The sequence below is a fragment of the Euprymna scolopes genome, chromosome 18 (genome assembly GCF_053919585.1).
Source record: "Euprymna scolopes isolate OS-2025 chromosome 18, ASM5391958v1, whole genome shotgun sequence".
NCBI classification, from domain to species: domain Eukaryota; kingdom Metazoa; phylum Mollusca; class Cephalopoda; order Sepiida; family Sepiolidae; genus Euprymna; species Euprymna scolopes.
This window is the reverse complement of record NC_136499.1, coordinates 3,009,109-3,028,265: the sequence shown is the minus strand read 5'-3', so window position 1 is coordinate 3,028,265 and position 19,157 is coordinate 3,009,109. Positions and strand designations below refer to the sequence as shown.

Sequence of the window (19,157 nt, the reverse complement as noted above, 5' to 3'; positions counted from 1 at the left end):
ATATATATATATTTATATATATTTACTAATATGTCACCATTTATCAAGGCCCAACAACCATTCAAGCATAAAGGTTAACGAGTTTGTCAAGTTGAAATTAGGCAGAATTTAATTATTTTATTTTGTTACATTGGACTTGAAAACGATCATGTTATAGTCATTTGGGAAGCAGCCTCATGGCATTGTGTTCAACAGATGGATAGTTTTCTTAGAAAGAAATTTTGTTCATAGAAATACTGTTTATACAGTTAATTAGTTGAAGCCAATCCATGCACAACTGTTTGAGAACTTGCCTCTGAATTATACGTAACATCTAAAATGATTTCCAACCACTTGAGAGATTAGAAAGGAAATGATTTATAGTAGCTGTAGCTAGACAAGTTTTTGTTGTCCATGTTTTACAAAGACTGGAGCTCAGTCGAGCACCTACCATAAAAATAATAATGGAACAGAGAAAGACAATCAACATTTCTTTTGTGAAAAAGGTGAAGAGAAGCTTTCCTACTAGATTTCGAAATCAGTTTTGTACTTTGTCAAGATAGGAACCGTCAACAAATGAGGGAATAAGTTATTAATTCTTGGAACCAATTCATGAATTAAGTAGAAAATGGATGTCGGGTTCACTTTTGGCATCCGTGTAATTCTTGCTTTCCTTATTTTGTCCTTTACTGCTCATTTATGAGCAAGATTTCTGACACAGAGGGAAGAATTGCTGTTTTCATCGAACACATATCTTTGGCTAGTTTTTGACCTTTAAATGGTATCTTTTTTGTAGCTTCTTACATAAAATGGCCTCATGTCTTGTCTGCTGCGATTTCAATGAAAAAAAAATCTATAAAATACCAACATTTCCTTTTTATTTAAATGCATCTTATGACATATCCATCATTGTTGAGTCATTTTATGTTGAAATCACATTTTTTTTGTTTTTGTATTAGGTTGAGAAGACGGTTCTTGTGGTCCATGAACCACTACTTAATGCACAGCACAATGGTGGTTTAAGAAATTACGTGGCGGCGACAAGAGCCTTGAAGAAGTGTAATTAGTTGAAGCCAATCCATGCACAACTGTTTGATAACTTGCCTCTGAATTAGACGTAACGTCTACAATGATTTCCAACCACTTGAGAGATTAGAAAGACAAAAGAAAAAGCTTAATAAATAGGTGCCTCACAAATTGAACGACAAGAAAAAGAAATGCCATTATGTGTCATCTTCTCTTCTTTTATGCAACAAGGACGACTATTTCTTAACAGATTTGTGACTTGCGATGAAAAGTGGGTCCTTTACGACAACCGGCGATGCTCAGCTCAGTGGTTAGACACTGACGAAGCTCTACGATACTTCCTGAAGCTAGAGTTGCAGCAAAAGAAGGTCATGCTGACTGTTTGGTAGTCTGTGACCGACCTCATCCATTAATTTTTTGAATGCACGCGAAACCATTACGGTAGAGAAATACTGTCAACAAATAGATGAAATGCATCAGAAACTTCGACAACAACACCCAGCATTAGTCAACAGAAAAGGCCCAATTCTCCTCCATGATAATGCCCAACCGCACGTTGCTAAACCGACTCTGCAGAAGTTGAACGAATTGGGCTATGAAACTGCCTCATCCACCATACTCTTCTGACCTCTCACTTACCGACTAGCACATTCTCAAGCATCTTGACAACTTTCTAAGCGATATCAAAAATGCCTTCAATGACTTCATTGCCACCAAAATGGAAGATTTTTATGTTACTGGCCTAAATACACATTTGTTTTGCGTTGAAAAATTGTGTTGATTCTGATGATGCTATTTCGATCAATAAATTTTTGTTTGAGTCGAGATATGTTCATCTGAATTTAAAAGTTAAAAACTGCAAGAAATTTCATGTTAACTTGATACTTGAAGAGTCGATTAATTTGAACCTGAATAAAGTTCTGTTGCATAAAGAACACGATCTTCTCAAATGGTCGCCCTTTTAATATTGGCCAGATTCAACATTGCTTAACTTCAGTTATCTTACAAGAACTGGTGCATCAATGTGATGAGATGAATATATTATAAGATGTTTATTTTCTCTCATAAGTTTGTTGGGTTAAGCTCTAGTCTAATTAATATATAAAAGGGCAAATGTTTTTATGTCCTTAGCTTGAAAAATACATATAAAACACCAACAAAGTTTTAAAAAAAAAAATCCATGTATAATATCTAAAATTAAAAACAAACAAAAGTATTCATTATTCAGTGGTCAAATGGCCATTTTATATGATTTAATGTTAAGATGTGCACACATTCTTTAATGTGATCAGTCTGTTTCACACTAAGTAAAAATAACTGATTTTTTTCAGAGTTATTTCCCTTTGCTGAATCAAATTGTGTGTGTACAGAGAGAGGAATGGGTTATGCGAAGAAGGAAGGGGTAAGAAAGAAGGATAGAATTGTTACATTTTTACCCTTGGCAATACTTGGTAGTCCTGATAGCTTTATATAAATATTAAAATCAAACTTTATGGGGGGAAAAATGTATATATTGTAGCAATAGCCCTCGAGATGTTTGTTTTTCTTGCTCTTTTGTTTAATTTGGGCTCTAGACTTTCAAAGTTATTTAAAAAATGTGGTCTGTTAATTCTGGAAGAGTATTTTCTTTTAGTTTGCCATGCTTAAGTTTGAAACAATATTTCCATTGGTCTGTTGGGCCACTGAATTTCAAGAATAGATCAATTCTTATTTTATCCATTTCCTGTTTAAGTAAACAATTGAAGAAAAAAAAAATCAATATTTATTGATTACGTATTGATTATCTTAAAATACGATCGAGATTTTTAATTATAATTTAATATAAGTATTATTATGTAGTATTATCTTTTAAAGCTTCATTTCTTAGTATTATAAAAGAAAGGAAATATCTTTTTGAAAAGTTTCCATCAAATCATTTTTTCATATAATTGCATGTATTCACATAATATTTTATAAGGAAATAGTTTATCTATTTTCAGTAATTACTTCAACAGTGCTCAATATGTGAGTAGAGCTAAATAGTAAGTTTTTCATTCTCATGAGCACCCATCAGGTTAACATAATTACCATATATATTTTCATAACTTACTATATATATATATATATATATATATATATATATATATATGTATATATATATTTAAAGTATGTAAATATATTCATGGCAATTAAGCTTTTATATATATATAAGTTTTACATTCTTGCAGAGAATCTTCGGATTAAGTGCACAAATTTTTGTCCAAGTTTGTTTTTATATATCCACATGATGTTTAGTGAAGCTAACTAACCAATCAGATTCCTTGTTACTCCTTTCTCACAGGTTATGTTTTCATTAGCCAATAGTAAATTTAAAATTCCATCGGAAAACAATTTCCATACATCTAACTCCCTATATATATATATATATATATATATATATATATATATATATATATATATATAGGGAGTTAGATGTATGGAAATTGTTTTCCGATGGTATTTTCAATTTAATAGTAAATTTAAAATTAATATTATAATAGTAAATTTAAAATTAATATTAATAATATTTAATTAATAATATTAATTTTAAATTTACTATTATAATATTAATTTTAAATTTACTATTAAATTTAAAATTCCATCGGAAAACAATTTCCATACATCTAACTCCCTATATATATATATATATATATATATATATATATATATATATATATATATATATATACTAGCAAAAGTACCCGTCGTTGACTGGGTTCAAAAACAGCCTACAGAAAATGGACTCTGATTTATGAAAGTACGATAGGTTATGAAAAGGAAGGGTTGTAAATTTGGGTTGAATTTGGGAGTATCAAAACCAAAGCAAAATATGATGGAAGTAAAAATAAAATAGATAAACCCCATAATTTATTATACCATACCTGTTCACACTGAAACACTTATCACAATATTCTGTGGATCTATATTAAAAAACCTTGTTAAACTTTGTGACATATTTCCATTCTATGGAGGTCAAGTGCGAACGAACACCCCATAATCTTATTATACCATATTTCTTCAAACCGAAACATAATTATCAAAGTATACTTATGCAGATAGATATGAAAAGTCTTTATTAAAATTTGTGCCTATTTCCATTCTATGGAGGCCAGGTGCGAACACATACCCCACAATTTTATTATACCATCCCTATTTAAGTTAAAACATACTTATCAAAGTATTATTATGTACATCTATATCAAAAACACTTGTAAACGTTTCTTTTTTAATTAAAAAAATTTTTTTTTTATTTTCATATTTTGTGGGCCAGGTGCGAACGCAGACCCCACAATTTTAATAAACCACCGTTCTGCCAGATCAAACATACCCATTCCTGTGTCTTGATACATCTTCTATCATTATATGTAATCAGTTTTTTAAAATAGTCAACCATATAGGTGCCTATTCATGACCAGACACACACACACACACACCGACATTCAGCTTTATATTATATATATATATATATATTATATATTAAATCCTCGAAACAGTGTTTCATGGTAAACAACTGATGATCCCTTGAAAAAAAAAAAAAAAAAAAAAAAAAATTTGTATTATAGTAAATTCGAGAGAGTTGATGCAGTGATTGCAGGTGATTAAATGACTTACTGACTAGATGTTTTTTTTTTAACGAATGATAAAAAGTAATTTTTTGTATAGTTTCAAATGTTAAAAACTTCAAAGACTATATATATATATATATATATATATATATATATATATATATATATATATATAGGGAGTTAGATATATGGAAAAGAGGAGAATAGTAGTTCACATAATCGTCAGCTGGTAAACAACCCCGCAGATGGATTATTCTTAGGAAAGAAACTCTGTTCATGGAAGTTAATTGTAAATGTTCTGAATAGAAAAGTTTCTCAAGTGGTTTTTCATCTCGTTTTTCTTCCCTGCCCCTTCTTAACATTTTACGTCAAAGTTTTTAAGTTTTAATCTTCCAAAACTATTACATCTTCACTCATTTCTAAAGAAGCTTAATTTAAACCCGTGTATCAAAGTGACACTCACCCTAGGCAGGCTGAACTGGTCTCCTCTGGAGGAGGTAGTCTCATGGGATTATTAAATTCACAAACGGTCCCCAGTAGCATGTATATGAAAATCAGGGGAAATTACAATATTAGGATTTAGCAGTTTTTGTTATTACGAAATGGTCATCAGTCTGGTATTAACAAGGCTCAACATTGCTTAACTTTAGTAATCTAATAAGAACCAACATATACATGGCATATGTAAGAAAATTTTATAACGACAAATTATTCACATCGCATCGTATCATTTTGATCGTATATCCACGTTATCAATTATTCTATACATGCACATTATACATCATTCAAGTATTTTAGCATTCCACAACAATGGAGTTACTATCTTTGAGCGAATTTCTGGAATTATTGGACAAAATATCATGCAGTTGCTTCCTAGCTAACTACAACATAGCTATAAACAAATACCAGTTAAGCCGTCTTTCTGTCTATTCCACAGCTTTCAATCCTTTAATAATATTGTTCATCATTCAACAAACGATATCATTAACGTTTGACCTTGTATACTGTTCGACCTGGATGGTAAATCACTAATATAAGAAATACATTCACTTCTCCGTTACAATTGTTTCAAACTTTGACAAACTTCTGGGTCTGACCATCACTCATTGACCAAAAGACTTAGATCTGTTGTCAAAATTACTGAAAAATGTTTGGATCATTCTACCACTCCAGAAAGAACCTGACTACAACTTGGATGTCTAAGTCCATCAAACAAATTCCTGACGAACCGCCCCCTTAAGTAAGACACTTTATCAAATCTCCAATATTAACGATTACTAGAATACTATCCCACTGATTACTGAACACGCAATAACCCTTATCCTAGAATGGCTTTGGGGCCTTGATCAGTGGTGACCTCCATGTAAAAAAACTAACAAAAGAAAAAAAAACCCTCACTCTGAACACAATCGTCTACTTCTATACAAGACCCAAATGCATCCTAAGATGGAGTACTGTTGCCACATCTGGGGAGGAGCTGCTACAAGAACACTTTCCTAATTTGACAGGATGCAAAACCTTTGCACCTCCCTACTTCCTGGTTTTCATAGACGACATGCTGAGAGTGTATCATTATTTTCATGGCAGGTGCTCGACTGAGTTTCAATTTATGCCCCCCCCCTCTCTCTGTAAAAGATTTGCAACAAATATTTGTCCAGCGACAATAACTGCTGACGATTTTCCTTACCACCTATTGATGCTTACAACTAAATCAAAATTCCATGAGAAGTTTTCTAAAACTGTCCGTTTGTAGAACATAATAACGTGGGGATTCTCCCAGATGACTATACCATGATTGTTTTCAAGTCTAATGTAAATGTAAAGCCATCCTGTAAATGAACTAAAGTCTACTAAAATTGCAGCATCACTCATCATCATGGTGTTGCCTCATCACTTACTTTACAATCATTAACACTTATTCGCTCGGCCTTGATAAGTGATGGCTCCCAAGTAAAAAAACAAAAAAATGTCGACATTTACACACACATGTCGACAAAAAAAAAAAAAAAGCTTATACAAGCTTTTTTTTTTTTTTTGTCGACGTGTAAGTGTACAAATCTAATTTTTTTTTTTTTGACTGTTTGCGGAGTGGAATGTTCCGATATTCATCGGAAGCTCAGTTTAAACATCAGCTGCTTTAACCATCAAAACGCATTGCATGACTAATATTGGCAAGTATCCAAATCAGACCTCATATATCCAGCATTGTATTATTTTTCACTCTGGTTCTATCTTTTACATGGCCTTCATTCAATCTCGAGAGATAATGGATAACCCCTGTAAGGGTGGCTGCATATGTAACTGAAGCAAGGTTTGAGCAATCTACAACTACACCTCTCGAAGACAACTGTTTTGGTTGTTTTATTTAACCACACAGCAATCATTATTCAATGCCAAGTCCAGTAATTTTGGAAAAAAGATTTTCTGTCTTAATTTGTTTATTTCTTTGAATATTTATTCATGGTGTTTGGTTTGGTTGTTTTGTATATAAAAATTGTTTTTGTTTTTGGCTTTCTAGAATATGACAAAACCTTTTTTTTTTTTTTGCAAAGAGAAAGAAAACAAACAAATAACCTTCAAGAAGCCAATATCTTCAAACATTCTGATCTGGTAGCATGAGGCCAGAACGACTGGAAACAATGCCAAGATAAACAGAGTACATACAGCGCCTGGTATTTTCAAATGGTTACTTATTTAATGTTGACCATGCTCAACATTGCTCAACTTTGGCGATTTAATGGGAACCGTAGTGTCAACATGATTATGCTGCATTTCTTTTTTTTTACACTGGCAATGTCAGTGACATTAATATTTGTTTTAAATAAGTCTCACACTGTCTGCAATGATCCAGTGCCCGTCGCATCACTACAGTGTTGCATTCATGTGTTTGTTTTACACATACTTCTATGGAATGTATTCCAATGAACTTACTGCAATATGCCCTGTCAGTAAAAAGATGTCCAACGAATATAACTAGTACCAAAATCCCACCCCATTTACTGTAGATGTTTCTAAATGCACAAAAGTTTTCTACTCAGCTTCTTTCCTTGGATTTCACTTCTTACTCTTTGTTCCCCCTTAACTGCATCAAGATGCAGAAATATGTAAATGTAATGCTAACAAACATCTTGCTGCCAAACTCTTCACTTCAGCTGTTAAAGTAATCGCTTTTCAAGGACTTCAGTTTTTCAAGGCCTTCTCCAGACAAAATTCAAATTTAAAAAATAAAATTTAGGGTTCGTTTTCCATTCCACAACGATTTGAAAAAGTAGTAAAACAAATATATAACAAATAAATGTTAGTATAGCCAATAAAAATTACTTTGCAATCTACCTGCATAATTTTTTGGTGTCTTTAAGTAGTTTTTGAATTCATCTTAAATAATAACTCTCTTTATGTTTTTTAAAATTCCAACCAAGATGGCTGCCATTTTGTCCAGTTTTAGGGCTTGGACGTCCTTATTTTAAATTATCATAATGTTTTTTGGGGGGTGGGGTGGAGGGATTTTCCATTGGAGAATCTTGTTCACACAAGCTTTATTTTTGGAAAGGGGTCATTTTTATTTATGGTAGCCGCCACTACTTCTCTCCCTTGTGCCCCCTCCCCACATTAAATTATAAATGAAGTAAAAATAGAGAGAGATTTGAATCCCCCTTCCCCACAAAAATGAGAAAAAAAAAACTTGTGATGATTGAAAATTAGACCGGTTATATCCCTCTATCACAAAACTACCTAGGGTAATTTTGTGATAAAGGGACATAACTCTTGTATCGACAATACTATGCAATTTCAGAACAATGTATCTTGATTTTATTTTCAGTATTAAAAAAATATTTTAATCATATTTTTTATTAATACTTAAAAAATAATTTAATATTTATTTCGATTATATTTTTAATATTTTGACACAAATTTTTACTGGACAGAAAAAAAAATACAATTTACAAGGCCTTTTTAAGACATTTTCAAGAAATTTGTCATTTTTTCAAGGATTTTTCAAGGGAAGAATAAAAATATAACCTTTTCAAGGCAAAAGTCAAAATTCAAGGACTTTTTAAGTCTTGCAAAACTTGCCACACTTCAGTGGCAATATGTATTGTTTATGGTGAACTTCAGTGACAATATGTATTGTTTATGGTGAACTTCAGTAGCAATATGTATTGTTTATGGTGAACTTCAGTAGCAATATGTATTGTTTATGGTGAACTTCAGTAGCAATATGTATTGTTTATGGTGAACTTCAGTAGCAATATGTATTGTTTATGGTGAACTTCAGTAGCAATATGTATTGTTTATGGTGAACTTCAGTGGCAATATGTATTGTTTATGGTGAACTAAAAGTTAAAGAAATAAAAGAAAATGAATTTTTAAATAAAAGAAAATAAAGGTTTCAAATGAACTCTACTTACAAAGTAAAACAATCTTCCCAAATTGGATTCAAAGTAGATTTTTCAGTCTTTGTCTTTTTTTTAGTTTTGTTAGATTCATCCGGGATAAGTTTCACTTTCACATATGGATCAGCTAATCCATTTGGATCCATTGGGACCAAATTCCTGGCTTCTTGAACTGAAACAAAAAAGAAAGCAAAAATTAAACAATTACAAAAAAAATTAAAGTTTATAATTCTGTAAGATTTATGTCTGAGTAAGAATTGCTTTTTTTTTTTGGTGTATAGTGATATTGAGAATGAAATATATTGCAATGTTGGAGAGTTCTGAGAAATCTTGCAAACAGGACACAAACTTCTTTTCTTAAAAAGTCAGCAAAATATGATGCATGAAGCGGATTAAAATGAATTTAAAATTTCATTTATTTTTAAAAATTTATTTAAATACTTCAGAGTACTATTCTTGTTTTGAGTGTTAGTTTTATAACATTTTGCTTGATGTAACCTCAAACTTTCTTGAGGCATATCATATCACATATCATATCGAACGCAAGGATCTTTCCATCTTTTTCATACTCAAAAATACAATTGCAAATTACTTAGGACTTCTACCTAGTCATGGTTAACAAGAGCATGCTATTCCTGTGGATGAACTGAAGCGCTCCATTTGAAATTCCATGAAGAATCCAGAGTTCGACATGACATGATACATCTGAAGAATGGAGGTTACATTTACCGAAATGCTGTGAAAATAAGACTCAAGATGAGAACAGTAGGCCAATATATCGAAATAAAACGAATAATCAACCCTCATCTCAAAAATTCAGAAACATTATTTTTATCACATAAAAGCACTTATATTTTCACACAAGAAAAAGACCAAAGTTTCATAATAGGTATGCATATATATAACCAAAAACGTTTGTACGAATGAGATAAATATAGCACTATTTTATAAACAGATTTACATATTCAAATTTTATGAACAAAACTTCATCTAAAATACTATTATCTCCACTATTATATAAAAGTCGTGTGTGTGTGTGTGTGTTCCTTCCTCATAGGCTCAGCCGTTTCAAAACCTATCATTTGCTAATTTCACACAAAAATAATTTATATGTCTGGCAGTGTTCTTAGATATGTTTTGTACAGAAATTCATCCAATAAGTATCAAAAATCGGAAAACTCCAATCTTAAAAATAGCTTTTCTCTCATAGATAAAAACACATTTTTACAGAGGAATATTTTATATTACACTGGCCAAGAAAGATAATAAAGTTTAGCTTAGTGACAAAGCATTCGGCTACATATCGAATGATCCCCTGTTCAAGTCCGGGTGTACCTCACCATTTTATTTTAATTTTTTTTATTAATGAGTTCGATTTATGATAAAAGAAGAGGTATCATTTGATATTGCTGCAAATCATTTCTTTGTTTGCTTATTTTTAAACTAAACATGAATCAGAAGTGACTTTTCCAGGGCAGTCATCTTCAAGCCCAAATATCAGCTGACGTGATATTGTAAACAAACACAGACAGAATTTGATGAACGGCATTATTATCTCTTTTTTTTTAATTGCTTTTGCAAATTAGTCCACCAGGCAAATTATTCATCGTAATATATAATATTCAATAGAGAATTGATTCTATAATAATACATATGCAATCTGCATGAATTACAATATCATGTTTAAGCATACTGTTCGACCGGGCAACGCCGGGCTGCCTGCTGGTATATATAGAAGTTTAGTATGAGAACGTCTGCTCAATTATAAGAAAAATAAAAAATGAGCATACAATAGAAAAGATAATATTTGTATAATCGATTTCAAGGCTAAACAAAGGAGTTCCATGTGTTTAGACTTGAAACTGACGCTAATGATGTTCTGATCTTCTGTAATATATATACAAGAAAACCCACTTACAAAAGTTCTACATGTACTGAGCATTTTTGAAAAAAAAATGTTTTTAGTTCGAACTTATTCAATTTTATATATATTAGTTTGAAGTTATTCAATTATATATATATATATATATATATATATATATATTTATTTTAATTTGAAGTTATTCAATTATATATATACTAGCAGGGGTGCCCGGCGTTGCTCGGGTGTTTGGAGGTGTATGCTGTGCAAAAAAAGCAAAAAAACAAAAAAAAATGGTTAATTTTTTAAAACTTTGACTCCTATTATGACCCCTTAAAATTTATAGTTTCGGGCTCAAATCACTTTATTAAGTTAGATCCAAGGAACCTATATCTAAAATTTCAAGTGTCTAGACCCAAAATTGTCGGAGGAGTTTGGTAGAGTTCTTAAAGGTCAAATCGTTGAAATCTGACCCCTTAAAAGCCAAATTTCTGGCTGACACCCATCACATCGATTTTCCCAAATCTCAGTACCCGGTATTTCAAATTTCGAGTCTATAGACTAAAAATTGACAGAGTTATTGCGTAGGGAAATGTACACAGACAGACAGACACACAGACAGACAGACACGTTCACTTTTATAGATATATAGATATATTTTAGTTTGAAGTTATTCAATTATATATGTATATTATAGTTTGAAGTTATTCAATTTATATATATATATATATATATATATATATATATATATACACACACACACACATTTTCCATGATTCCGATAAGATTACCGATTCTAAATATTCAGTCATAAATTTTGCTTTTTCTTTGATTTTCAGATTACTGTAAAACTCAATGTGTGTACATATTTTCACAAATGAAAAAAATACACCAGTTATAGCGGTGGGGGGGGGCGTGGTGATCAATGAATTTCAGTTTAAAATCCATAAATATTTATCGTTTTGTTATTAACATATACAATGGAAAATTAAGTTTAAAAAAAAATCCAAAAAACAAAGAATCGTTTTTGTTATTGGAAAATCGTCAGATAAATTTCTGATTTCAGTAAAGTAAACGCCATCTTTAAAAATGTCTCAGTAAAAAAATTGTCCCCATTAACTCACTGGGTTTGTGTTAGGAAGGGTAGTTGGCCTGTAAAACTTTTACTTTAATCAAAATTTGTTGAACTTCATGCTGTGCAGTTTGAATGTTGGAAGATCGAGTTTCTTTAAAGACGGTGTATTGATTTATATTAGGTCCATGACACAATTCTTTGATGTCTAATGTGTGTTACCATGTAAAACGGACGTTACACTACATCAGCTTGCGTGTGTGCTTACATCAGAACGATGTAGCAAGCTCAGAAACCCACATTACAAGTCGATTTTGTAACAAATATGTTAAAAATATCTAGAAAACAAAAATTAAAATCTCCAAAGTACAAAAAAAAAACAAAAAAACTCCAATTTATGTTTCTTCAACAGAAAATAGATCGGAAAACCAGTTCTAGATAAACATCAGGGTAGGATCTGCTTGGCACACATTATCCAGCCTTGATAAAGTTCAAAACCGGCTTCGAAATCTAGTAGGTGAGGCTCTTTTCTCTTCACCACAACCTCTATCTCACATAAGAGACGTTGCGACCTTGTTTATACTTATTGTTAATTTCATGGCAAGTGTTCGTCTGAGCTCCAATCTATCTCTTTTACCAAACTTTCATAAAAAATACTCAACTAGCTACAACCACTATCAACAATTTCCCTTACTCTCTATCTGTACCTAAATCTAAACGCAGATTCCATGAGCAAAACTTCTTTCCGAGAATGGTCCTCATGGGGAACACTGTTCCATTTGCCTGCTTTCTGGTTAAATACAACATAGTAGCCCAATGTAAACAAATTTTTGTTGAGCCATTGTCTTAAATAATCCAAATTCTACCCAAGTTACACCATCAACAATTACTACACTACCAACTTACATTAATTAACCTTTATTGTAGCCTTGGATATATATATATATATATATATATATATTAGTCATTAAAAACTGTATTTATGAAAACTTTCATATTATCTTCATCTAAGAATAAGTCATAGACTGGTGATGAGACACGTATCAAACCTGACAATATTTAAGAACTGAGAATTTAGCAAAATCTTTTTCATCTCATAATGGCTTCATCTTTCATCTCATAATAGCTTCTGGATGAACTGACACAGAAATGTATACAAAAGAAAGGCTCTGTACACTGGCTCAAAAGAGGGTCAATCACGAGAGGATGGCTGTCCAAGATCAAGGCTTGATGACCAATCATAACAAGTGCAGGTTCTGCCACAGAAGTAGAGAGCATAAGCCACCTGACATCCAATTGTAAGGTTTGCTGGAAGATGGCCACTATACAATGTGGCAGGATGTAAATATTAGTGATGGGACGATTCCAATATTTTTCTTGATTCAGATACAATTATCGATTCCATACTAAATTCCTTATTCCAATACAATTACCAATTCTGATTCTTTATAAATCTCTAAATATTTAACTATGAAGTTGTTTTTCTATGAAGTTGATTATTGTAAAACCACCTGTTAAATGTGCATATATTTTTTCAAACAAAGGCATGTGTGGGGGGGGGGATGATCTATAGAAGTTAGTTTTACTAGTAGTTTAAAATCAATATATATACATACACACACGCACACCGATGGTTTCCTAGATGTAAATCCAATGAAACTCGCGTGATTATTAAAGAGTGCTCAATGCAAGACAGAACTGATATATATTCTGTTTATTATACAAATATTATTGGTTACATATGTGCATACATGTTTCAGTGGAGTCCCAATTCAGGGACAACACTTCAGACGAAAAAAAATTGATGATGAATATCAATTTTTTTTTTGGTCTGATGCACATATGTAATCAATAATGTTTGTATAATAAACAGAATATATATATATATATATATATATATTGTCATTTCACCCCAAAACAAGGCACAGAGCCACAGTGGTGATCGGCTACTGTTTGGGACCAGCTTTGCAGTGACATTATGGAGTTATGCAGCAAGATGTCTGTTCACTTGAATTTCTGCATGCCATGACAGTCAGGGAAGCAGAGACCCAGTCCTCTTAAGGACTCAAAGATTTTAGTGAAGAGAAAGAGGCAAATGGGGCGATAATTGAGTGGATCACTTCTTTCGCCAGAATTCTTGTAAACTGGTACAACAGCAGCAATTTTCCAACAGTTGAGAAAGCAAGTTTTTTTTTTTAAGGCATTTATTGTAGAGTTTGGAAAGAACTGGAACAACCTCAACATTTCGTTAGCAGTATAGCAGGGATAAGATTGGGTCCACATGCCTTCGAGGTGTCTAGATTTATTATGACTTCATGAACAAGGGAAGGAGTGACTTTCAGATCATCGAGTGTGGCTACTGTCCATAAAAGGAAGTTTGGGAGGCGGTGGTCTGCATGGTCTAAAGTGAAGTTGGAGGCAAAACATTGGGCAAGCAGATTTGGCTTTTCAGTTTCTGTGCAAACAATCTCAAGGGTGTTAGATAGTGGAGAAATTGTCAATTGTCCATTATTTACTACACTGTTATGAATTCAGAAATAAAGAGTTCCTAGTTTTTGTGATTCAATGCATTTTCTGATGACTCTGGAATCACTTCTCTTGATTGCGGCTATTTCTCTCTTACAATTATTTCTAACTTACAGAATGCATGCTGCCTTTGAGCGATTGCAGGTGCACAATCAAAGGTGGACCATTGTGGAGAGGGTGATTTGATAAAGTACTTCCGTATAGGAATGTGTACTTCAATTGCTGCTTTGAACCATTCAACAGTTTCATTTGCACACTGTTCTGCAAGATGAGAAAAGATACTACTCGATAGAGTGTCTCTGATGTGATCCCTGATGGCTTCCCAGTCAGCCTTACACATGGACATAAACATGCGCATGCAGGTTTGCGATTGTTAACCATTCAACCAGAGGGTTGCTAACGGAGGTCCAACATGCCGATGCCATTACCAAAATTAAGAACTTGTCACTCACTCACACATCTTACCTGTCCCAACACATGCTCGCGCACACACACACACACACACACCAAAAAACAGTTTCCGTATTAAAATGGCAGACAATGATGGTGTCTGAGGTCAGGTGAAGACAAAGAAAAAAAAAAAAAGAAATTTTTTGTACTTTTTGTTTGGCTGTGATTTTCTGCAAATAGAGACACAAATTAACGCAGTCTTACATATACATCTACATATAGCCACACATGCGCATGTTTTTATATATATATATACATGCGCGTGTGCGTGTGTATATATATATATATATATATATATATATAAAAATAAAGAATTATTTATATAATAATATGTGCTTGGACTGAACGAGAATATGAGTATTAATAAACGCAAGAATGTCAATAGAACAAAAAAAAAATAAGTCAAACATTCCTTTACTTATTATTCGTATTGATGAAGAAAAGGGGGAGGACCACCTTCCAGCTCTTCTATTATTCAGGAAATTGAACCAGCCATTTTGTTGTTCGTTCTTCTTCTTGCCATTCAAAATATTCGTGTTTTTTTTTTCTTTTGCAGAAGACACCTCCCCCTCGCATACACCACACACACACTTTACCCCTGCAGGAGAAACAAATCAATTCTTCTACAGATTCTTCCCACTCGTTGCACTTAGAATCAACACGACGTAACAAGATCTGTACACACGGTGTATATTATACTATTTACACAGAGAGAGAGAGAAAGAAAAGAACTGATGAGAGAAGAGAGAAAGAGGATGAGAGGATAGCAAGAGGGATAGATGAGAGAAGAGAGAGAGAGAGAAGAATGAAGAGGAAGAAGAAAAAAGAGCGAGTTAGAATGGAGGAAAGAAACATGACAACTAAGACAAGGACAACAGTCCGAAACATACCAATAATTGATCCAATGCGAAATTGGTTCACAATGAGCTGAAATCATTGCTATGTTTCAATCTCAATGTTCTGTCAATTTCATCAATAACTCAAGAATCAAAGTATAGTACCTGTTTTTTCCTCAGTCACAGAAGGAAAAATCCTTATTAACTGGGGCAATTTTGGTTGTCTAATCCAGAGTGCTCCTATTTAGGGGAACTTAGTATAGCCCTACATACAATAAACGATCGTGTATCTATTGACTTTCCTCCACACAATGGCAAAGTATAAGACTATTTCTTCCTCTTCTCCGGTTGAAATAGACTGAAAATCTCGAGAAGGGCAACCAGTTTAGGAGAAAGAAACTAATAAAAACCTAAGGCTTGCCATTCATTGGTGTTGTTTTAATCATTGGCATCGTTTGTTTTCTATCTCTCTTCAATGTACGTTGTGGAGGCTGCATGTGACAAACTCAATCAGTAGCACAGGTAAGGACCAGTAAGGAACAATTATGTATATTGGCAACTAACTCTTCTTACATATTATGGAGCTTTTGTCAACAGCGATTAAGTCAGCTAGTATAAACGTTGACAATGGTCACATTGAATACATGTCATGATGACCCAAATCTGCAAAACAGAATCATTTCCAGAGTCGAATTGTAACAGTCTGTTTAGCACTTGAGTGAGAAAATCAGCAGCAGCCTTAAGATAGCTGACCAGTGAAAATATTAGCAGCAGTCGTTTTAGTGATACACAAATTAGCAAGTGTATGTGAGCTTGTATGACAAGAAAAGGAGAAAAAATACACCACATGATCAAGAGAAGTAAATTGCATGCCAAACAAGATGGACAGATAAGGATGAGAAAACGCTAGCTATGGCAGGTGTAAAGTGCCAGGGAAAGAGACTTTTAAAAAGCAGATGTTATATGCCAGAGCATTGTCAAACGTGTGCAAAAAGATTTTTGAAAGATAATAAAATGCGTTGTTGTTGGAAGAACGCCAAATAAATGTATTTCATTTGCACTTAAAAAAAAATGCCAAGTCGAATTTTTATTTCTTTCCTTCGTTCCTGCGACGGTACCAGACAGTGTGTGGGCCCGAGGTTTGATATGCAGTGATGGTTAAAGTGTAATGGCCATGTTACAGAATCAAGGATGAGTAACATGTAAAGTTAATCGAGAGGTTGGATCAGTTAGAGAAAACAGAGGTATGAATGGAGACGATGAATGACGTTTTGTCGAGTTAAGAGAAATCAAAGGTTTCAAATGAGTGTCTCTGAAGGTCGAACTGGAGACATCAAATAATGCAAGTTTGCCATGGGTTGCAGGAGACAGTCGGCCAATAATGTAGAAAGAAAACTTTGATGATCGCTAAGTGTGAAATTTTACTTCGATATCTCGATCACTCAACGATTCAAGTTAAATAATTAATTAGTGAAGAGAAAGTTAGTCTCTCTCTCTCTCCTATCCAAGTCAATTCTCTCTAAAAAATAAAACGTCTTTGTATTCTTTCTGCATGAAAAGAGGTTTTATTTATTTAACTAAACTGATGCCGCTGTTCCTCTTTGTTTCATCTGTCAACATTGAAAAAAGAAGTTGATATACGTCAAATGCACACATTTACATAATGAACATTTAGGCTCATGTGGGATAAAAAGTGGCAAAATGTCATGCATTTTATTATCAAAAAAGTTACACTGCTGTAATCAAAAACAAATTGGCAGCCATGATTTGATATTCTAAAAATTCTTCCATTTATTTGTCGATTTGTAAACATGCTAACTGCTGCATGTTTTAAGTGGATGCATAGATGCATGCTGCAAACGGCAAGTCTGCAAATCTATTTAGCTAAGAGAAAAGACCGCACAAGAGATTGGTTGGCCTTTTGAACTAATTGCTTCATAGATATAAAGGTTTATGCCAGGATATCAGACATCTTGAAATATTACAGAATTACTATTCATTCTAGATAAGAGTTTTCCTGATGAATAGGTTTTTATGTCCATAGATAATACAGCCTGAAATTCTCAACTTGTCTGGAGTGGTCTACTTCTAATGACACACACACACATATATATATATATAATAGAAAAATCTTATTGAAAATTAATTCAAATTCTCAAAAAAAATATTAAAAACCTGTAAAGAAGGTATACAAAAGTTTTAATTATCCGACAAGGAGTACAGATAAACTGGAAAGGCCTTATTCCATGGAGTTTCGAAAAATGTAATTCTTATCATCAGAGGAAAGAGGTTTGTAAAATATGCAATAAATGTTTTAGATTAATGCATTAAAAGAAACTACAAATATGAATTGTATTAATTTTTGCATAAAAAAGTTTTTAACAGTTTGTGAAAGTTATACGGTTTCATAATGATTATGAAAGCAGAAACAAAGAAAAAAGTTGAAGTATAAAAGGATATGGTAATATATATATACATATATATATATATATATATATATATTCTCACTTAAGTGTTGATCATATATTTAAGGTTTTTATGTCAAATCACTGTGTTAATGATGAGACTTTATTCAAGTCAAAATAATTCTGTATTGTTTCAAACGATCGTACACTGACTGGTTGATGATGGTGAATTCTTGGAGACTAAGTAAATGATTTTTCCATAAATTATTTTAACTTTTGCTTTATTTTATTAAATTTAGATAAACAAAATTATCATAAGTCACTACAATAAATCTAATGTTTTAGTCATAAAAAATATCACCATCAGGCGGCAACATACCTCTGGTTTTACTGAAAGCCTGAAGTAAAACCAGAGGTATATTGTCGCTTGATGAAGTCTTTTAAGACTAAAACAGTAGATTTATTGTAGTGACTTATGATAATTTTGTTTACCTAAATTAAATAAAATAATATCTTGCTCTTTAAATTGAGAACTATCAACAACCTTATTGAAATTCAATGGTTTTTAATTTTGGATAATTCTAACCTGGAATATATATATATATATATATATATATGGCTACTTCATTTAATCACATAAATTAACATTTAATCACATAAATACAAAAGTATAAATTTATGCGTAAACTTTAAGTATTTACTTCAACATTGGTAGAGCTAGGTAGTAAGTTATAAAATAAGTTATAAAATATATATGGCAATTAAGCTGCACAGAATATTCTACGTTTCATTCATGCTATATGCTGAGGGTGGACTTCCTAGAACTGCACAGAACTCAACTTGCACTGCAAAATCAACAAGAACTGGATCATTACAGGAATGATCTGATCTGTTGATTTTGGAAGCCCAGCATAAAAATCCATAGATGACATACTAATTGGTCAGAACTAGAGGACGACCCCCACCCCTACTAAAAAAAAAAAAATACATGCCAAGTTGAGACTTTTCTAACGGATGTAATTTA

The 19,157-nt window shown here is 32.5% G+C and overlaps 1 protein-coding gene across 4 annotated transcripts in view; it reads right to left on the bottom strand.

Moving 5' to 3' along the window:
• Positions 1 to 19,157, bottom strand: part of LOC145297482 (calcium-dependent protein kinase C-like) — a 731,210-nt gene that overhangs the window by 185,449 nt on the left and 526,604 nt on the right. For all 4 annotated transcript variants that reach the window (XM_080143353.1, XM_080143354.1, XM_080143356.1 and 1 more), the window contains one exon: positions 8,999 to 9,155. In XM_080143353.1, coding sequence (XP_079999479.1) covers positions 8,999 to 9,155 — 157 coding nt within the window. The remainder of the gene's footprint in view (positions 1 to 8,998; positions 9,156 to 19,157) is intronic.